Source organism: Hippichthys cyanospilos, chromosome 8 (genome assembly GCF_059441005.1).
Source record: "Hippichthys cyanospilos isolate Australia breed blue-spotted pipefish chromosome 8, RoL_Hcya_1.0, whole genome shotgun sequence".
Taxonomy (NCBI): domain Eukaryota; kingdom Metazoa; phylum Chordata; class Actinopteri; order Syngnathiformes; family Syngnathidae; genus Hippichthys; species Hippichthys cyanospilos.
Genome location: NC_142376.1, coordinates 16,237,056 through 16,260,022, shown reverse-complemented (window position 1 = coordinate 16,260,022; position 22,967 = coordinate 16,237,056). Strand labels below are relative to the sequence as shown.

General features: G+C 37.8%; 2 protein-coding genes across 20 annotated transcripts in view; both read left to right on the top strand.

Annotated features, from left to right (window-relative positions):
- Window positions 1–22,967, top strand: part of LOC148420331 (neurexin-1a-like) — a 231,673-nt gene that overhangs the window by 180,515 nt on the left and 28,191 nt on the right. For 18 of the 19 annotated variants that reach the window (XR_015866291.1, XM_088420618.1, XM_088420624.1 and 15 more), the window contains 3 exons: window positions 12,408–12,579; window positions 18,876–18,965; window positions 20,209–20,528. Coding sequence is in view for 18 of the 19 variants with exons in the window: in XM_088420618.1 (XP_088276744.1) it covers window positions 12,408–12,579; window positions 18,876–18,965; window positions 20,209–20,528 (582 nt within the window). In the remaining variant the exon portion in view is untranslated. The remainder of the gene's footprint in view (window positions 1–12,407; window positions 12,580–18,875; window positions 18,966–20,208; window positions 20,529–22,967) is intronic. The other variant, XM_088420623.1, reaches the window with a different exon arrangement.
- Window positions 21,098–22,116, top strand: LOC148420332 (uncharacterized). Its single transcript, XM_088420630.1, has 2 exons — window positions 21,098–21,390; window positions 21,461–22,116. The coding sequence occupies exons 1-2, from the start codon at window positions 21,321–21,323 to the stop codon at window positions 21,757–21,759; spliced, it is 369 nt and encodes a 122-aa protein (XP_088276756.1). The 5' UTR covers window positions 21,098–21,320; the 3' UTR covers window positions 21,760–22,116.

Sequence of the window (22,967 nt, the reverse complement as noted above, 5' to 3'; positions counted from 1 at the left end):
AATAGCATAATAACATGTCAGTGTGAGCAACCGTGTTCAACTGTAAACACACAAAAGAAACAGGTAAAGCTTACTTTTTCAGTTCATTCCGCATCTACGAATCCCAAACTCAATATTGATCCATAAGGCGCAGCTGATTACGCACCATCAGCTTTTTAATAAAATTAAGGCTTTTAGATGCGCCTTATAGTGCGGAAAATATGGTAACCGTTACTTTACTGAGTACTTGATTATAAAAGTAACTTAGTTACTTTGATTATTTGTTTTCACTGCCTAACGGTCATTATTACTTAAATATCGTATCCTATCTCGATGCTGTGGTTATGCAAGATGGAAATTGGCATTGTTTAATTTCACTGGGCTACTGCAAAATACACGGCACACAGAGGATACCGCTCTCCTCCTCCATCAATTCGGTTATGATTATGCCCATGGACCTGCCTTAATAATCAATTTCCTCTCATTAGTGCAAGTATAATTGTCATCCTCATTATGCACCCAATAAAATGTGCCAATAGCTCATCTAGTTAACCATTCAATTGCTACAAGGCGCATTGTAATAAGGTCCAGTCAGTAATGATTAACAATGCATGAATATCATATAATCAACTCGAATCAACTCGGTGGCCTGAGCGGCATCGTGCTGAAAGCTCTAGCTCAGGCATTTCTTTCCTCAACCAATGCTTCACTCACCCATTTAAACAACCTGTAGTTATTAGACCTTGAAAAATCAGCTTCAATAAAACACCATAACTGACATCCCCTAGCAATCCATCCTGCTGTTTGAGACTTGTTCTTTTCACATTGTTCGTTTTTTCATGCTGTCAGCTTCTGAATATGAGAGGAAATGAGAAGCAGAGTCGAGTCTGTAGCAAATAAAAGTGGCTGGTCGGTCTGTCACTTGGAGCCTGCATGCCATCACCTTTCAGAGTGTTGATGTGTGCAATGGCAGGTTCTCACACTGCTCCAGTTATTCTTGAGCGTGTGTTCGCTTGAGCTAACCAAATAAATTACTAGTCAAATAAATTGGGGGGAGAAAAATCTCCCAGCCTAAAGTAAAAACTTATTTGATAGTTTAAAATAGGTAAAAAATATATTTGTGTTCAGGGTTGACTGTTTAAATGGCAGCTCTGGCAAGGCATGTCACCTTACTCTCCATGGCCCTAACAAGGATTTTCTTTGACACTGCACTGTCACCCTGGCTGTGCAGAGGCGGGTGACGCATGCTTGTATGGTGTGTCAAGGGAAGCTGGCATGGTGTTGATAGCTGTTCACTCAGCTTGGGAAGCAAAAATTTGGGCTTCATTACCACCAAGAAAGTTATGCACATCTTGGCTTATGTTAGTTTGCTTTTTTTTAATCTGAACTTTGTGTGTGTGTGTGTGTGTGTGTGTGTGTGTGTGTGTAGGATGGATATTTTTCCTAAGGATGTTTTTATAAAATGTATGTAGGGTCAGAAGAGATAATATTATGGACTGTGTGTTGGTTGTTCCGTGGTGGCCTTTATCTGCAGCACAGTGTGTATGAAGCTATCAGCACAGAATTATGGGTCAGGTCTCTTCTAAAATAGGAGCAGTGGACAGAAACCATCATCCCTTATCTTCTGGGGCCTCTATACAAATTTATTTTAGAGAAAGATATGGCTTCAAGCAGAAAGGCATGTGCAGACTGCCGAAAAAAGTCAAGGTAGAAATGTATTCGTCTTGAGGAGGATTATGCTTAATGCCCACCCCTACCTGAGCACTTAACTAGACGGTGGAACCTCGAGTTATGAATACATATAAATCCAATTCATATGTTCTGCCGCCGCAGCTTCGATTATGCAATCACAAATGATTGACAGGTAGAAGTCAGAAAATCAGTTTACTCTCGTCAGAAATGACAATTATATAGAATTAAATTAAAAAATCATAAAAAAATTATAAAAAATTACATCAAATTATATCAAATTAAATTATTATATAAAATTATGTAGAATTATATTAAAATTATAATTCTAAATTATGTATGTTATTCGTTTACTTGTAGCCTCTTTTATTGAATTGAAGCATCTCTTTAATTCAACAAACAACTAATTTCAGTTGAGTGAAGTCAAAATAGCTGTACACGCATATTGTGTTCTACCTATGTATGTAACATCCACCCAATCACGGATGCCACAAGCACCCACATTGTCACGACTTCATGTGAGAATTCGTCCCATGTCATTGAACTTTCGCTTAGACAAGTACATAACACACTTAAGTCAGAAGGGCACCATAGAGGGGAAAAAAAAAGGTTTTATTTGTTAGTTTTATTTGTTAGAAGCAAGGAAAATTTTTTTAAGTAGCATTTTTAAAAGTAGATTAGTTTAGTGTCTTTTCACTCTTTTCACTTTCATTCTATTCATTTTTATCCACCCACTAGTAAAAATAAATAAATAAATAAATAAATAAATAACGTCTTACCTGTTTGAAGAATGAGGAACAGCGTTGTCCAAAAAAGTTTGCTCAAGGTTTTTAATCATGCCAAGTTGTATCTTATAGAATACAAGGATCTTTTTTTATGTTTTTAGACGTATCACTTGATTGAGTCAATGTTTTATGTTAATTTTTCTGACAGACAAGGATTGATCATCAATTTCAAATACAGTGGCTGATATGCCTCATTTTTCATCTATCAACTTCTTCATACTCACCAAATCCCTCCTTGTGACAGGCCTTGCTCAAACAAAAATGGGACATGAGAAAAGCAACTGTGAAGTAAAGAATTACATATTTAACGCAGAAGAGAGAAAAAAACAGCCACTCGTATTCATTGTCAAGACAAAATGGAGGCATGCTTTGCTCCTCTAAAATAAAATATCATCTTGTTCTTGCCATCAGGCATCTTGGTTTTAAAAGACGATTGTGAGCTCAGTGTTACAGAAAAAAGGAGCCCAATACATTTAAGTATATTAACCGTCAAAGGTGCATCAAAGAAATCTTGAATTTTTAATTACCAAAAAACAAAAGAAATGCTAGGTTATTTGTCTTAGTAGAGACTAAATGGCACTGCATAAGACTATTGCAAATCATTAAGAAAGATTAAGGATGGATGGATGGATGGATGGATGGATGGATGGATGGATGGATGGATGGATGGATGGATGGATGGATGGATGGATGGATATCCGAGATCCTAGGAGAGAAAAGCTTACATGGGGGTTGAAATGTGTCTTCGGCCATGCCACAAACCCTTGTTTGGGGCACCCAAACACCCAAACCCAAACCCTTGCTTGTTTCCAGGCATAGACCAAGCCTGGAAAAAAAACAAACAAACCTGCACATACACCAACAAAAGACAATGAATGGATTTACAGATGCTGTCGTTCTTACTAGCAGGGAACGAAACTGCAACCGTGTAATCATATACTAGCGTCACAGTTTTTCTATTTATGTTTGTTACTGAGTACAGAAGGCAAGCTCTGTTTTCCTTTACAACAACATATTTGTTTGTTTTTTTCTGACAAGATATATTTCTTTAATAAGAATAAGCGGGTTAAAGAAAAATTATATTGATTTCGGTTTTTCCAATAAAGAAGACAGATTTGAGAGGATATGTGAGCTGAATTTGTGCCACGTGTTTTTTTTTATGCACACTGTCTCACTTCAGTCTGACTATTTCTGATATATTGTACATCAGATTTAGAGCTTCAAAGATTTGACAATCATCTCCATAGAAGGGCGGCTCGGTGAATGAATGGTTAGCCTGACCGCCTCACAGTTAAGTGACCTGAGTTCAATTCCAGCTGGCTGAGTTTGATATTCTCCCCGAGCCTGTGTTGCTTCTCTCCGTGTCCTCCAGCTTCTTCCCACATTCCATAAACATGCATGGCAGGTGTGTTGGACACACTAAATTGTCCTTGGGTGTGATTGGGTGTATGAATGGTTGTTCGTCCCAGTGTGCCCTGCTATTGACTGGCAACCAGCTCAGGGTATTCCTCGCCTACTACCTGAATTCAGCTAGGATAGGGACCAGCAAGCCTGTGAACCTTGTGAGGATAAGCGGCTATATAAGTGTATGATTGGATCTTCATTGCAACTAGAAAAGCTAGGTAGTGATAATAAGAAGTTTCATTAACTTAACACCAATATTCATCATGTTTTTCATGTTAAATTACAACAGTGAAATATTAATGATCTTGCAAACAATTCTATTTATAGAAATTTGGACTACAGCAGTTTAAAATAAATGCTAAGGTCAAATAACAAACCGAACCAATCATGATGGAGTTATGAAACTTTTTGAAGAAGCAGGCTAGCTTGTGTGCACACACACACAGTGTGCTGCAAATGTGGGAGTGACACGAAGTAGGACATTGCAGAAGACTGTTTTTAAAAGGTTGCATACCAAATACTACACAGTATTCAAAATTATTATGCAAAGTACGTTTTACTCAAATGTTCATGAGTAATTGATGCCAATGGCAGTCCGAATAATTTTCAAATAAGTAATAAGTGTTACATCCATTGAACGTGCAAGTTCTTGGGCAGTTTCAGCTTCAATTTCTTTGCAGGATGTTAGAATAGTATCCCAGAGCTGCTGCTTGGGTAAGAACTGTGTCCCACCCTTATAGGGTTATAGGCTTAATGATGCTCCAGAGGTTCTCCATAGGGTTGAGGTCAGGTAAAAATGGTATCCACACCATCAATTTCTCTTCTTTTATGCCCATAACAGCCAGTGACTCAGTGGTGTTCTTTGCTGCTTGAGACGGGGCATTGTCATGCATGTAGAGTAATTTATGTCAGAAGGTATGGTTTTTCTTTATGTACAATGGAAGAAAGTGGTTTACATACTTTGCAGAGGTCGGATTTACACCCTGAGGGATCCTAAAATGACTTGGCAGATGATTCCAGCCCAAAACATGACCTTCTTAGGACAGTGTTGCCTTTTACTAACCATTCACGCTACTCTAGCCACCTTGGTTATCTAGGGATGTACGGCTCTCATCACTAAACAAAACTTTTCAAAAATTAGTGTGTTCCTGAGCCCATTGCCACCGTTTGTGCTTTTGAGCATTATTTAGAGGTGGCTGAATATTAGCTTTAAGCACACTTGCAAACATCTAATACCTCTTTGCTGTTTGCGTTGGCCTATTAGCAGCTTCTCTGTTGATCTGATGAATTGGTTTGGCTGAAACCGTTCCTATTTTGCTTTTGCATTTGCCGGTGCTCTGAATTAGCAACAAGTTCCTTCACAGTTCGTTGATCACACAAAGGTTTTTGTAAAATATCCAATGTTTTTATACCCTGAGCAAGGTAGGGTAACTTACACTTTTCAGCAACAGAGAGATCACTTTTATGCCCCATATCGTTTGAAACCTGTGGCCTGCTTAATAATGGGGAACATCCCTTATTTAATTTTTCTTTGAATGAGCTCACCTGTTTATTGCAGGAGTCTGCCATTAATGTTGATTATCGACAGAGCCATGAGACACAATGCCACTCATGAGTTTAAGGGGCAAAGCAAAAGCCAATACGTTTTTGCCTCTTTAATCCAGTTTGCATATTAATTTGGAAAACTGTATGTTCTGGTACCCATGCGAGTAACCCACAAAAAAAAAAATTATTTGCACCCATGTACATGTATGTTCAAAATGTAATACTATCAAAGAGGTAAAAGATATGTTCTCAAATGCAAAAGAGCTTATTGAAGGTTGACTTTAGGATCATCTGTGTTCTGACACTTTTGACAAGATAAGCGAACTTGTAACATAATTACTTGAAGAGTTCAAACAGTGGCCAAATCTAACAGAATAGCGCACAGTGGAATAAGATAGGATTACATATTTATGAGCAGAGAGACCTCATTATCAAAGGGAATCTCCATGCAAATCATGGATCTGGAATATCCAAGCCAGTGAAATTGATTCCATGAATAGCATACACTTTTTTTTTTAAAATCTAATTAAAGTTTACTTAGATTAATACATTTTTTATTGTAAATATTCAATATTCACCATTTGAAGTTAGTCTCATCGCAAGAATATCCTCACTGTTCTCATTCAACCTGTTGCACTCTACAAGTCAGTTTTTTTTCTTGTTTTTTTTTTTTCTGTTTGATCTTATTATGATAGCTAGTGTTGCATCAACATCTAAGTGAAGCAAGCTGGCATGCTTGGGGGGAGGGGGAGGAAGTCCTGGTGGAGAGGACAGCAGTGAAGGTCGTCTCACCTCGGCTGCTCACCAGCTGTCACATGTGGACAGACAGAAGAATCGCCTTAAACCTGAATTGATTTCTTTGAGTGAGACAGAATGAAATTTCAGATATATGTTGACCTCTCTTGATGGAATGTGTCACTGCAGAGCTGAAGATGGAGCAAAAGAAAAGGCTTATAGATAGCAAATGTCATTTTAGGAAGAGATGAGCAGTTCCTGCCTTTTTTTCCCTTCAACTTGTGTCATCGACTCTCTACTCGAATGTACATGTTTTTAACTGCTATATGTTTATGTATGTTATTGCTGCATCCCTTAAGAAATCTATATCAAGCATTGACTATCAGTAGTAGTGCACCAATCTCCTCTTATTCCCTTTGAGTCCTCATTTAAGAAACTGATGCGGCAGGAGAGATGATTTATTAACTCTAAGATATTTGATGAAGGTCTCACGCAGAAAAGCCGTTTGATAAAGTCTGCTAGCAATGGAAACAATTTCAAGCCAACTTCACAGATAATTAGGCACTTTAGCCGGTGGGTTTGATTTTGAAATGAGCTGAGCTCACAGCAAATGCAGTCTTACCTCAGCACACTGGAGATATTATCGCAATGAGGCGAACGTTTGGTTCTCATTTTAAGAACCTGAACTTCACTCTGCGAGTACTCCTGTTTTGTGAAGTTCTCAATAAAATAAAACTTAAAAGTATAATAAGACACTGTAGAATTTTTAGGTTGTGTGTGTGTGTGTGTGTGTGTGTGTGTGTGTGTGTCGATTGGCAACATAATCTTTCGCTGTAAATAAAAAATAAAATTGACAAGACACATTTTTTGACAACAGTAAAATGCACTGGCAAGCTCCTCTGACCGTTTTCGTCTTGTAATAAGTCATTATGAGTTCAACTGCACCATGTCCCATTTAACCTTGGCAAAGGTATGTGCTGATTAATTAGAGTAGTTCTACACAGTTATTATGGCATTTCTCAAACAGCAAATTCAATGACTGATAAATGTTTGCACAGTACATTACTTTAAAACGTGTTTTTCATAAACACAAAAAAAAAAAAAAGCACGCATGAATGGGGGAGATCATGACAAACAGGAGAGCTGGAGCCAGAGGTTAACCCACAACTTCAACTTTAAAAACTTCTTCTTCTTGTTATTATTATCATCATCATTATTATTTGTTGTTGTTGCTGTTATTTAAGACTTGGAATGCTAATATCAGAGATTTTTGAGGCACACCAATATAATCCTACACAAATTTTTCTAGAAGTAAAAAAAAAAAAAGCACGCATGAATGGGGGAGATCATGACAAACAGGAGAGCTGGAGCCAGAGGTTAACCCACAACTTCAACTTTAAAAACTTCTTCTTCTTGTTATTATTATCATCATCATTATTATTTGTTGTTGTTGCTGTTATTTAAGACTTGGAATGCTAATATCAGAGATTTTTGAGGCAAACCAATTAAATCCTACACAGATTTTTCTGGAAGTATCAGATACAGATATCGGACCAAAATCTGATTTAAATATTAGATTGAGACCTTTACTATCAATAATAGTATTCTCCAGCGTTATTTTATGGGTTTGGCCAGTACCAAAACAAATCAACCAAAACTCAATATACCAAACTCAGCGACCTTAAACCTACAAGTACTGTGATATCAGAGCATTTTTCTTAAATACTATGGGTAATAATGCATATATACCTGTGTTTCATTTATGAGCCTGAAATATCCACTGAAAATGCCACTGTGTTTTATGGTCATGTTGAGATTGAATACGAATTTGCATATGAAAATGCATATATTCATTTATACTGTCATAGGAGACGTGTTACTGTAGACATAATTGCAGAGGTATGGATGAATGACTGCTTAATGTACAGTCGGTTGAGCAGAAATACATTCTGCAAAAAAGGGGTGACTCATTTTCTTGTGTCTAATTCTTCCATTAGCTCTGTAATTTCATTAACAAAGCTTAAAAGGGAGAAGCAGAAGACTGTCAGGGGTAATTAAAAGATAAGGTGGGGAGAATGGCTCGCCTGTCCTTGCTACACGAAGACATTTAGCCTCTATGGTGAGATCATAATATTCCCACAAGTCAGCCTGCTCATGTGCACATACATTCAACGCACACAAAGAAGCACTTAAGGGATGGCAGAAGAGCTCCTCCACCTGCCAACAGAACCTCGGAGGCTCGTGCAGTGTGGAATGATTGGTTGCAGTCTTGTCGCGTTGGGCTGATGAGCTATAAAATATATCTAAAGCACAGTCATGGTCATCATAAACGACTTATAAATGAGCACTGAGGTATTCATATTTTGCCGCAATTGGAGAGAGGGACCTACACCATGCAAAATTACGTTTCTGTCTCCTTTGCAGAGTGGGCCGTAAAATGGGTGCAGTCAACAGTTCATGGTTTTGAATCTTGCTTTGTTTGACCTTTTACGATTGTTACTTGTGTGCGAATTATCTAGAATGAAGAGCGGGCTGGTGTGATATGCTTTTGTTGGCATCGGTGTAAGAAAGAACTGCTGTTACTCAAGCGTTTGGTCTGCAGTGTCTGTTTTGCCACTTTATTGCTACTAAAACAACTATGCCTATGGTTGTATAATGACTGCAGATGGGGGCATTTAACGAGCGACTGACACCCCTGATATTGCGTCAGCTACTCCACCCTCCAGCTGCGAGGATAAGAAGCATAAAAAACACAGACGAGATTAGAGGAGAATGGTGGATCAACTTCATCAGTTAATTAAACTCTATTGCAGCTTGATGAGCAATTAATCAAGACGCCATGAAGACTGTCAGGCAAGGCTGAATTCTCGGGGTGTGGTATCTGTGCTCCATACAGTATGCTCCCATGAGGCATTACAAGTGAGCAGCCCTGAATTTGGAGGATGGCCATGGCTTATAGAATCAGCTATCAATCATTCTGACGTTAACCCATGAGATATTAAACTCTAGGATCGGGATCCTCTCGGACCATGACGGAATTATATGCTTAACTCTCAAAGAGTTTTTTTTTTTTTTTTAATGTGGTCACCTTTTTTTTTTCTTTGACTTCATGAATATTCCTCATGTACATGTATGGACCTCTCTAGAGTAATGTCAAACATTAAGTAGAAGTGTGTCCAAAAAACCAAAACGAAAAAGAATCACAAAAGAATCAAGGTTACTGCGGTTCAGAATCACTATAGAATGTCCCAAATTAGATTTTTTCAAGAAAAAAGAAAAAAAAATCTGCTTCCTGATGGCTTAGAACAAGAAACAAACGTCACAATTACACACCAATGGCACGCTGCAAAGGCCGACTTTAAAATAAAAACACCCAGTAATACATGAAAATTAATGTAAGGGCATTCGGACACTGTTATTTTGAAGTTGGCTTTCGTAACAGTTCTAACTTCTTCGTTTTGATGCCATCACATAATGTCCAAGCAACAGCAGCACACCATCATTAATCAAGTCTTTGATTAAGAAAGCTAAGAAACCGCTTGTCAATTACACTGTCATTGTATGATACGAATCAAATCTCCAGCATTAGCACTAGCCGCCAACTCTGTAGTGCTTTTAAATGCAGTTGGACATTTCCAACTCAGACAGAAATAGATCCATCTATGCTTTAAACATTAAAAACTGCTAGTTGGGTCTGGGTGATTTTGCCTAGAAATGAAATTTCAGATTGTAATTGAATTTTGGTTGTTTTCTGATTCCCCTCTCCTATTTTTTAAAGAAAGTATGGAAAAATTCAAAACAATTTTTGCTTTAAAGGGACAATGTGTAAGATTTAGACCGTTTTTCATTACAAACAGCAGAAGGTGCTCCATTTACCGTTGTACGTAGGTATAACAGACATGGCAGCCTATGGATGAGTAGTTGGGGTCTACACACAGTTTCTGTGAAAAAAAAGCACCGTTTTTATAATTCAACACTTAGTAAATGTAAAAACAATGACATTTTTATATTTCCAGTTGTCATTCTGTCTCGCAAAGCAAACTGGAGTAGCTCATGAAGATTGGAAGCAGAAATCATTGTCAGTCAAATCATGGTGAATCAAAAATAATTTAGAATGGAAAATTCATTCTGAATTGAATTATAGACCCTAAAAAGTGAACTCAAATGAAATCATGAGTCAGTCAAAGATTCCCACCCTATTAAGTTGCATATGCCACCTGTTTAGTTATTCACCTTCAATCATATCCTTGACCTTGAAATGTCTCTATCAGAGAGTTTTTATTGTCTTATTTTTTTGTACCATAAGTATTTGAGTCTGAAACATTATCAAGGCCACAGCAATTATTAAATGTATAGTAAATTAGAGGGAGCTATTTAAAGCAGGATTTTAATTGAGTAGCTCCCTGATGGCTGTGAGTAACTAAGTTCAGTATTAATGTGTCCAGATTTGGAAGCCCTAAGACAGATCCCATGTTATCTCTTACAGATGCTTGTCTTGGAAATTTTAAAAACCAGAATATGAAGTAGGGTGGTGCTCACTACACATCTGCTCTCTCAGAGGTTCTTCATGAAGGGCTTTAAGGGGAGCAAATCACTCAACCTGACACAAATTAGCTCATAGGCAAGGTTTTACTGCCACATCAATGTCTGACAACCATTTTTTCACACTTCTCACACACCGCACAAGCTTTACAAGAAGCGTGCCACATTCACTTTTTTGATTTTTTTTTTTTTCTCCAATGAGACTGGCTCATTCATTAGACAAACTTGACACTATCATGAAGGCGCAAACAAATTAATTTAATTTTAGGTTTGCTCTCTCTTCTATTCTGGCTTTTCAGATTTGCTATGAACTATTTGAACTTAAACACCAGTTGATTATTTATTTTGAGAGAGTTATGGCAAGAGACTAAGATACAGAGCAGTCTTGGCTGTGCTGACTGGATAATGACATGCAGAGTGCTGCGGCTCTACCGTAGGTTTAGCTTCCAACCAGATGCTCAGATTTCCCTCAATCTCCTTAGGGGAGAAGAGGGTTTTGTAGTAGCGTACACAATCATGGAAAATTGATTAAGCAGCACATAGCAACAACTTTGACTGTAAATTATTGAAGGAATTTACTCAGATTTGCAAACAGAATTCAAACATTGAGACTCACTGTCGCGCTTAATAGTGAGCAGAGAATTTAAAGAAGCTTCATCCTAAATAGGACAAGAAGCCAAGTTTCCATGTTCGATTTTTCCTTTATAATGTACATTACCAGTCAAATGTTTGGAAACTGATGAAAATGTTAATGATTCTAATGCACAGCTGTGATCTGAAAGTCATTTGGTTGTAAAGTGCCATCCACATCATAAAACTGCAAAAAGGTGTTTCCTTTGGAGAATTGAAAGTTCATCCATCCATCCATCCATCCATCCATCCATCCATCCATCATCTATAGCCACTTGTCCTCACTGGGGTCACTGGCTGTTGGTGCCTCTCCCAACTGTGTATGGGCAGTAGCCTGGGGAAACCCTGAACTGGTTGCCAGCCAGTTGCAGGGCACACAGGGACATACAACCATTCATGCACCCAACCACACCTAAGGACAATATAGAGTGCAAGTGTCTCTCATATAAATAGCCCTCATGCGTTCACGCACGGAGCCACACAGGCTATTTTCTGAAGCTTTTAAACGTCAATTAACCATCAGCCATTAAAACTTGTCATACACATGATGCTGTCAAAACTTAAAATAGTAATTATAATAATTTGAAATAAATATCCAAGAAATGTTATGAAGTCCAAATTACAAATCACAGTTTAATATAAGAACATCATTTTATTTATTTACTATTAATTGACTATGAACGAAATAAACTAACACAAACATATTAAAAATGAAACAATAAATGAAGGAAAGGCTTGCACTCAACAAAACAAACGCCGGTCACAACCGATCAGTCTTTTTAATACCTCCCGATTTGTCTTCAGCTTTTCGTTATGGAGGTCTCTTTCTCTTGGCACAATATATATATATATATATATATATATATATATATATATATATATATATATATATATATATATATATATATATATATATATATATATATATATATATATATATATATATATATATATATATATATATATATATATATACACACACACACACACACACACACACTTTACAGTGGTGGAGCGATTTTTATGTCTCAGTGACCCTAGGAGTTAAGTTGTCCGCGCCTCTCAATCTGTTTCATTTGGTGTGTTTCTTTTTCCCAGGAAAGTGGCAACATTGCTGTTGTGTTCAATGTGGGAACAGACGACATTAACATAGAGGAGACTTCAAAGTTTGTAAATGACGGAAAGTACCACATAGTCAAGTTTACAAGGAGTGGGGGTAATGCCACTCTTCAGTTGGACGACCTACCCGTAATTGAGCGCTACCCCCAAGGTGAGTGACCCACTCTCCCTTGAGAAGCATGCATTTTCTAATTAAGGTTGATTGAGATAAGATCATGCAAAGTGTTTTCATACTGCACTTTTGATGATGTAATGTTGGCTATTCTCTTTCCAGTAGCTGTGTCGAATAATACCAGTGTTTTCATACATGCTTTAATAACACTGTACATTATCAATGTTTCTAAACAGTGTTTTTTTTTCTTCTCTTATTAAATACAACTTTTACCGAATAGGAAGCCACCCACGCTGTTGAGTGTCATTTAAAGAGTATGTAGATTAAAATCTGCCTATATGCAACATAAGTGTTTTTATCATTGCTTACATCTCAATTTGGAGTTCATAGCACAACAGTATAATGACATTAAATTAAATGTATGTAGTTGCTGAACCTGTTTTGTGCTTTTGCATGAAGTTGACATACATTGAATGGATTCCTTGGCTAAGGAAGGACCCACTAACACTGGTATTTTTCTGTACAATTTTTCCATGTCAATAACGTTAATGCATTTACTCTACTGTACAGTATTGAAAGGTCATAATCATGATTGTAATTATGCTATTCAAACTGCATACGGATTTGACAAAAGCTACTGTGGATAAATGAATGTGAAATACTTAGCTCTCTTTAACATACATACATCAAGTACACATATTCTGATGTTGCACTTCAAGCTATTATTTAAAATATGTGCTCCTGAGAGTGTGCTCTACAGCTTCAAATCAAGATCATATGTTTGAGTCTTAGAGTGAATTAAATGTCTGGGCAGTAGGACAAATGTTTTTGTTTTTTTTTCCCAAATGTTTACTGACCTTTTTAGCAATGACTGTGGCATCCATCCAAAAGCAAGATGGTCAAATGCGCTCAATCCCTCCCGTTCGCCTCGAGTAAAACATGGACATAATACTTTTGACATGTTGCAGATGGGGAGGAAAGCACTGTAAGGTTAATAGTCAGTCCCAGAAGAGCAAACAATACACGGACAGACAATGCTCATGAAAGAAATTTGCTGGCGAAAGCAACATCATTGTTTACTTGTTGTGTTACCTGAGAGTGATCTATATGTCAAGCTTATCTGGCTACAGCTTCAGCTCAAAGTGTAATGATTCAATTGTCAATCATGAACATTAGTGTTTTATATAATATAGTACATTTATTATCGAAGAAGACTTTGGAAGATTTAACTGGGTGAGATGACAAATCATTACCAACAGTGACTGGTGACACAGCTGGTGACCACTTCAACGACAGATTAACGACAAATCAAACCCTTTGCTCCGTCAGTCTTAATCTGTCATTCTTAAGAAGTTTTAGTCATTTGGCAGTCTGTTAGCCAAACATTGGTCCACCAACGGCCAAACAGGTAGTCCGTCAGTACCGACAAACTCTCTGCTAATTAACCTTTACCTTAAGTGTTTTATCAAGGGAGCCTATGAGGCAAAATAATATGGAAGCTTAAAAGTGTCAAAACTTGATCAATGCAAACAATGTTTTGAAAAAAATAGATTTTGACAAATAAAAGACAAATATATAACATGCCAGAATATTATTATGAAATATATCTAATAAAGATTATATTAAAATGCTTGGTTCTTACAGTCAATTATTATTTCATATTGTTCTTTTTCAAAATGGCATTTTTAGTAATGCCGTTTTGGTCTGTCAATCAAGGATAGAGGGATGGACCTCTGACTGTCATCACCATTGTTAGCATTTATTAACATTGATGCTTGAATGTTATGTGAACTTCCAGATACTATCTCATCAAAAAAAAAAAAAAAAAAAAAACCTCCTCCTGCAATGGTCTCTCAGGTTGAGGTAAGGGCTTTACATCCAGTTCATTGAAAAATAAAAATATAAAATAACTTTTCTGGGTTACTCTCCCACAGCCAGTCTCTTCTTAGTGATAATTCTCCACACTTAAATCCATACTGCAAATGCTCCTGCTCATGTACAGTATATGTAAAGGGATCGACCAATCAGTCAACTAGACCTTCCTCATGTGATTTGGTTGACAAGACCTAGTTATTCTGCTGAAAAAAGTCGATATTTAGGGGCCCCTATTATGGTGTTTTAAACTCTCAACTGATAAATATACACATACAAATGAGGGAATGTTACCTTTGGCGATGTCATTTCTATTAAAATATGAACATTTTTGGTAGCAACATTTCTAACCAGAAAGTGAAATGTCTTGTTGACTAAAGTCATGCCTCTCACTGTGTGGCTGCCATTCCCCCATCATGATGTCGGTCACCCACGAGCAATTATCAAAGAAAACCTCGAACGTGTTGCAGTCAGTAGCGGAGTCAGAATCGAGAGCCACAAAAGCAAAGCACGTTTCAAGAGAACACACACAGTAACACCCGTTCCTCTTATCAAATGTGTTCCCTCCGGAAACCAGCTCACATAATAGTTCCGCGGGTGAATTATGGGATACAGCGCTGTGGGCCAAATAAACATTTTTGCCACTAGGACATTTTCTATAGTCAAACTATGTAACGAATAAATGAAACTTTGATGTTAACTGGGCTGATTTGGTGCAACCGGTGGAACCAGTAGTAAAAAACATGAGAATTTACTTGGATTATGTGGGCATTTATTTTCTCTTGCAGCCGCGGTACGGGGGCGGTGTAGAGGCGGAACGAGTGCCTTCCTTCTAACTACTGTTTTATAAATGGTGAGGCATGAAAAAAGGCCCTTATCGGCTCATGCGGGACTAGTGCGTAGAGCACATGGAAAAAAAAAATCTTAAAAATGCATCAGTGAAGAAAAATAATACTTTGTGGGTGTTGAAAGTAGTTAATTAACTTTTAACATGGTTAAAAGCGCCAAGAAATGAATTCCTTTTATGCAGGTTTTTAATAGGGGAGTTCAAATACAACTATTTCACGACTGATACGATACAGTAATTGTAGCCGAGAGTCTTGTCTTGATACCGATGATCAAAACAATATCAGCGGGACTATGCCTATGCTTCTTTCTTTCTATCTTTCGTTCTTTTTCAATAAAACATTAGTGGAAAAGAACAACAGGAAATAAGAATTGACGTTATAATTTTCTTTTTCATGAAATATCATGAAATCGTGGAATTTTTTTTTTAAAAAGTTATTTTAAAATATATGATGTTATGATAAAGTATTATCAAATATCCATCCATCCATTCATTTTCATAGCCACTAATTCTCACAAGGGTCACCTGTGTGCTGCGTAGCCTAACCCAGCTCTCTTTGGGCAGTAGGCGGGTTCCATCCTGAAGTGGAATTCAGCCAATCACAAGGCACACAAAGATAAACAACTTATCAGACACTTACTCTAAAAGTTAGAGTGCCGGAAAAACAAACACGAAGAATTCAGTCAAAAAATCATGACTCTGAAAATCAACATTCCAAATTATGAGAATGTGAAATGTGAAGTTTTTTTTTCATTTGAATTTGTTGCCATGTGTGTTGAAACATGCTGATCATCAGTAATTCAATTGTAACAATTCCAAGGTTAGCTATTATGTTGAGTTTCTTACATTCTAAATAGATCGAATTACATTTGCTGTACAGTAACCCTTTGACCTCCAGCACACAAAGCCATTATTCAATCAGTCCGCCTTTCATTTGACAAGTATCCATGTACTGTATGCCAATAATACACTCATAATCGTAGCCCTTGGCCTGGCTGCTCACAGATCAACATTCCTACAATAGAGGCAAGCAAACTGCAAAAACGATGGTTGGAAAGTTCGACAGAAAGCTACAGATTGCATCAGAGGGAGCAATCATTCCAAAAGCAAGGCAATAGTTGTTCCACCAAGACTTATATTGCTGTCATCATAATCTCATTAAAAAAAGAACTCATCCTTCATACTTAAGAGGGCCCATTAAAAATCTTTAGCATAATTATTCTAATCTAAAATTCAAAGCTCATGCGCAGACACATAACTACCCTTCTGTTTGCTATAGTTTGTGCTTTTATTCTTGCTCAGCTTTGCGCCACACACAAAAGGCTGGGCTGCAACAAAAACAAGACAGGGAAAAAAGGGCTTCTTCTCCAGAGTATTGGCCATGAAAGTAATACCAACACAATGGTGTTGCCAGGCCCGCAGGGCACCATGCAGCATCCTATTATGGTATCCAATGAGCATGCACTGCACACAAAGATAATAGAGAGGTCTCTGCCTGGCCTTATTCTTTTTACTGTTATCAGTACACAGTGCACTTACATGACTCCCTGTGCATTCGCTTCCCCGTTCTCCGTATACCTTTTACCTCATGCTGACCACCCCTGCTCCCTCTGTCCATCTCACCCTCTATCCGTTCCCCCCCACCACCATCGCCATGCAGTGTGGAGTGTGATTTGCAGGGTGCAGCGTGGGTTAGAGTCATAACTGCATTCTTTTTTTTCGACATCTGCTTTGTTCTATCCGTGAACCTGTCCAGGCCGCATACATCACGTTTAAAGTAAAGTACAATGGACACCATTACCAAATTGGAATTAATTAAGGAAAAATAATAATGAGATTTTCTAAGGGTTTTAAAACAGATGATCGAGGAAATGCCCCAGTATCTTCATTGTCCTGACAGCTTTATTACAAAAGACAAAAAGAAAACCAAATGAGTACCTTTGGGACAGTTCAGCTGAATTTCTGCTGTCTGGAAAAGAAGATAAGCCTGTCCATCTCATATGAACCCAAATCACAACTAGGCAAGCGTCATAGTATTTATTTTTGGTGGCCCAAAGACTGGACTCTCCCACAGCCCTGCGGATGGCATTGTCCATGTGCCACAGTGGGGATCAAAATATTATCATAATGCGATTATGTTCTCTTTTAATTGACCTCGGTATGAGACTGACCACATCTGACATCCAGCCAAACTGGTAGATTTGCGGATAAAAAGAACCTGGTTTTGCACACGATTAGACCTACAATGACATACTGTACAATGACATACTGTGACATACTGCGTACCTGCGAGAAATGTAAAATGCCCACCTCCGCTGACCCATAATGTCATATCTCATAACAACTGTTCTAACTTAGGTAAATGATGGGCATTTTCTCTGAAATGTGTAAAGCTGAAACGACGAGAAATAAAGTAAATGGGTGTTATCTATAATGAAGAATGTACCAAAAGATGATATAAACTACCTGGAAACAACTTGACACAATCGGCAGCCTAATTCAATGAGCTCAAGCGGACAAGTTTTAAATCCTTTTCGAAGTTGCTGAGCCTTTGTTGTCATTCAAGCTGATGTGATGAAAAATGTCTCTATGTCTTTTTACCACCTAGACCTCGTTTCCCTCAGGTCTCTGCGTTCCCGTCTGCTCTGAGGCCATTCAACTCCAAAGCATTGTTAGCCACCAGATCTATAATCTGCACTGAGTGAATTAATATAGTTGATGGAACAAACATTGTCAATCTGCAAGAAGAATGAAGCGGACTGAATTCAATCTCTGCAGACAATGGCAGAGGGGAAAGCACTCACTCTTTAGCTCCGGTATAGTTAGTGGCCCTGACAAAAGGTTGATGCAGAGTTTGTCCTCATTTATGCCAAGTGGTCCTCCAAAGCAAAAGCGGAGGTTGCTTTAGGAAATTGCTTCTCCTCCCATGGCGTATTTTTTATTTTTTTTTACTTATTTATTGAATGACACTATTCCATCTGCAACAACGGTTCCCACATAAATATCAGAGAGTCACTTGCCCTTGTAGCTTTTGTCAAATCTATTTAATTGAAGGACATAACACTGTGATAAACAGTATATCTAGCTACATTGTTTTTGCTGACTGAATAGTTTTATTGTCCAAGGTATTACAATGTATTGTAAAATGACTTCTACTTCTTGTTAACAAGGGTATTCATTTCCAGATTGCTATTGTGCAGCGTGTTATTTTTTTCTTTCCTTTAAAATCAACAACTAAGGTTTACATAACATAAATGTAAGTGGTTTATTTTGAAAATGTATGTACATAACTAGTATAAAGAGTTTTAAAATGAAAAGACAAATGTGTTGGAGGTAAGACTTGACCATGAAACTGCAATGTGGTTTGATTTACAACTAATCTTTATTAATCATAAAGATGAGACCATTCAAGTTCAATTAATGTAGCGCTAATTTGTTGGATAAAATAAATTAAATGTTTGTTTAAATAATGGTTTATTAAATATTTGTTATAAATGCACAAAACATTTTCAACATAAAACATGTAAATGTGCAGCTGTTTAGCTATACCAGTTTGAACATTTAACCTTTGACCTTACAGATTGTAACCACTGAAATGTCTCTTTAAACTTTAAAGGCAACAATGATAACGAACGCCTGGCGATTGCTAGACAGCGAATCCCATTCCGACTTGGTCGAGTAGTTGACGAATGGCTACTCGACAAAGGTAAAATCACTGATTAAAATTTCAAATAGAATAATTTGAACATAACTAAGTTGTTGTAATATTTTGTAAACACTAAACATAAAATTTAAACATGAATAAAATAAATGATTTGAATAGTTACTCTAATGTTACTGTTCAATAATGTATGCTGTTTTAATACATATGTGAATTTATAGTTAAAGGGACTAAATATATGAATTTAAAGCTCATTGTTAAAATTTTTATAACTGATGGTAACTTTTTGATGTAAACTTCTAAATGATAGATATAAATGTAGTATTTATAAGTGTCTTGTTTGTTTTAAGTTTTATGTGAAATATTTTGGAAAAAGCATTTTTGACAGTTAAATGCCTTTTTATTTTTTGTGATTAAACTGCTAGAAATTATAAATAGAGAACAATATGAATTGGCGACAGAATTTTGGAGTCCCTTTAACATATTGTGTACAGTATAGGGCTTAATATCAATGAACTGTAACATGAAAACAAACTGAGTGCATGTTTTGATTTTACAGTGTAATAACCAATTCATATTTTTCACATATAATGTGAAATGACCCCTTTTTGTTTTAGTTCTCTATCCATTGCCTTAACCAGTTGTCACTGTTTTCTTTTTTGTTTAAATTATTGTTTTCCATGCTTCACCTAATTCAGTTGACTATATTTTGATTGTGTTTGCTAAAAGGCGTCTGGGTGCCTCCTCCGAGAATGCCGCATCCTCACTTCATAATTTCGATGCTTGCTCTGTTCCAAGTTCTTAATTCTTAAAACTTGAAGTAAAACCTGCTTATAGAAACAAATAGGAATGCGTTATTGGTTTCTATAAATACTGTACATTAACACCGTACATGCCATATTGTATTTTTGATATACTACTGGGATTTCATAATGCCATCTCGTAACTACACTTATGAAATCACTGTTTCTTTCATTTATTTTTTTTTACGAGACTTACCTTTTAGCAAAGCTGCTTATTTTTGTTTCCTTACTTTTTGTATTTTTGTTCCTTTGTTTTTGTTTTGTCCTTTTGTTAGTAGTTTGTTTTTGTAAAGCAGGCATGTCATCATAGTAACTGCAATAAATTACCAGGGTTTGCTTCTACAACCCGTAATTTATTGTTCTCATAAGCCATCGGTCAAGCACTTTGTCTTTCTGTCTGTTTTTTTGTTTGTGGGTGTTACTTTTGTTTGCTTGAAATCTCTCAAATACAACAGATTTGTATATGGAACATTATTTTCCCACAGGGCGGCAGCTTACTATCTTCAACAGCCAAACTACCATACAGATTGGTGGCTGGGAGCGAGACCGGACTAGATCATTTCAGGGCCAACTTTCAGGTCTCTACTATAATGGCCTGAAAGTGTTCAACATGGCCGCAGAAGGGGACCCCAACATTAAAATCCAGGGCAGTGCGCGGCTTGTAGGGGAGTCGCCTTCATCTATAACACCACAGTCGAGTACTACGGCCAATCGGTCTGAAACTGCCACAACTATTATGGAGCTCACCACCACCACTGCCTCTAGTCGGCGAGTCAAACAGACAACACCGCGAGAGCCTCAGCAGGTAAGGTGCTTTTTAACAACAGACATTGTTTTCATTCCCATCAGAAAAGAAAAAAGATAACTGTCGGTAGCTCAGTTCAGAAATACTATGCTATTGCAACATTAACTGCTTGGCCTTTTTCAACTCCCTTACACATGCATGTAGGGGAAGTCAACCCAAAAATCATTACAATAATATTTTCTGTATGCTCCCACAAATCTAACCATGCGATTCCTATTATCTCATTCAACCCCAACAATGTGTTTTTACAACTTTACAGAATCCAGACATTCAATCTTAGGTTACAGGCCTCTTTTACAATTAGCACTGGCTAGCACTGATAAATTAAGGCTTTTAAATCAATCAGTTTGAAGTGTATTAAATATATTTATTTTAATATTTGTCTCTTTGTCTATTTATTTATGTGATATATATATATATATATATATATATATATATATATATATATATATATATATATATATATATATATATATATTGTGGCGGACACTAGGACCATGTCTCTCACCCAGTAGGCATGTCTCTATGATCCTTTGATGCTTTGAACCTGTTGGCTCTGTCTTTGCTGTTTTGGACTTTGTTGTACCAGTTTTGTGATGGCATGCGAAGAGTAAAGATCTCCACTAGCACAGCAACGTGTGGTTTCTTCGCCTCGCCACATTGGTGACCCCGGACGTTAGAATGGGTGACCCCGGATGGGTCATCTTGCCATATTATTATCCCAGACGTTAGAAAGTTTAGTCAGGCTGTTGGAGATGTAGTCTCGCCACCTGGGTGACCCCGGACGTCAGAATGTTTCAGCGAGGAATCAACGCAGACGTCCCACATCGTGACATTCCTCCACCAGCCTACTATACGTCAGGTAATGCTGCAAGCTTGTACCACGTCAGCCAGCCAGCACCCCGACAAGGGTCCTCTCACCCGTCACCCAGTCCCTTGGCGCACCAGGGATCGAGCCAGCCAGCAACAGGCTGGTACGGGCGCCGGTGAGAACGGCTGTGCAGTCCAATTTCGGAGTCCCTGGCCGTCGACCGGGATCTTCCAGCCGGGCGGCCTCATCTACTACCGATGTCCGTCCGGCCTCAGCAGTAGGCCTCCAGCCACCATCATTCAGCCGCCCCTCCGATTCACCATGCCCGCAGGTATGGTCCGAGTATACATCGGAGCGGGTCAGCTGGTGTTGGTGCCGCAGCAGGTTCATGCCCAGGCACAGACTGGGACGCAGCCGTGACCGGCCGTCCCTCGGAAGCCACTGTGCCTGCCAGCATGCGGGTCAGCACTGCCACTCCGGCTCCTGCGGAACTTCAGAACATCCCTTTGCCAACGCTACCTCATGGTTTTCACGCTGAACGTCTCACCCTTACTCCCGTCGCACCTGGGGCCCTGGTGTCACATACACCGCCCAGGACCGGACTGAGTCTCAGGGTGCCAGACTGGTGAATACCCTGTGGGGTTTTCCGTTATGCCTTTCTGGGTGTTCGGGGGGGAGCTGTGTGGCGGACACTAGGACCATGTCTCTCACCCAGTAGGCATGTCTCTATGATCCTTTGATGCTTTGAACCTGTTGGCTCTGTCTTTGCTGTTTTGGACTTTGTTGTACCAGTTTTGTGATGGCATGCGAAGAGTAAAGATCTCCACTAGCACAGCAACGTGTGGTTTCTTCGCCTCGCCACAATATATATATATATATATATATATATATATATATATATATATATATATATATATATATATATATATATATATATATATATATATATATATATATACATATATATATATATATATATTTTTTATTTTATTTTTTTTTTTTTAGGGTAAAAGAGGGTTGGCTTACCATGGTGCAATAACAATAGTGTTTAGAATGATAGGTTTGCTTGTCTTTATTGAGAAATAAATGTAAATATTCATGTTTTGGTGCAAGCATGCGTGCTGAATGAGAATCTACTGTCTGTAATCAACGCCTCTGCTTCTGATACTAATGTTTTGATCCCTCTGCCCATAATTTCTAAGGGCAATACCACTAATGTACAATTTAATACATCCTTAAAAAAAATCTGTATGTCTATGATTTTGGTAAAGATTCCAGAGGTCACCACTTAAAAGCAACATGGTAGTCTTAAACTCGGATGTAATCTAAATATGCTGATCATTTGGCAGTGTCCGAACTGATCTACCAACAATGCTTAGTAAGTTAGCTTTGACAAATATTTGAGGCTTCAAATGTGGATTCTGGTGCACCAATTCTTTCATCGCCGTTACATGGCTAAATATTCTTCATTCTTTGATTCTAGACAGCATGCATATGAATTTGCAGATAAGGGATTGGTTGATCGATAGAATCAAATTAGTATCACGATGTTGTCTTTTTGTACTAAAGAGGCGATTGAGTTGATCCACCTGATTAAAGAGGTGTTCTGCAATGAAGGCACCGAAATG

Coding starts and splice junctions, on each gene's coding strand:
- LOC148420332 (XM_088420630.1), top strand. CDS start 21,321: ATGTTTCAGCGAGGAATCAACGCAGACGTCCCACATCGTGACATTCCT. Junction 21,391..21,460: donor ACCAGCCTACTATACGTCAG/GTAATGCTGCAA, acceptor CCCGTCACCCAG/TCCCTTGGCGCACCAGGGAT.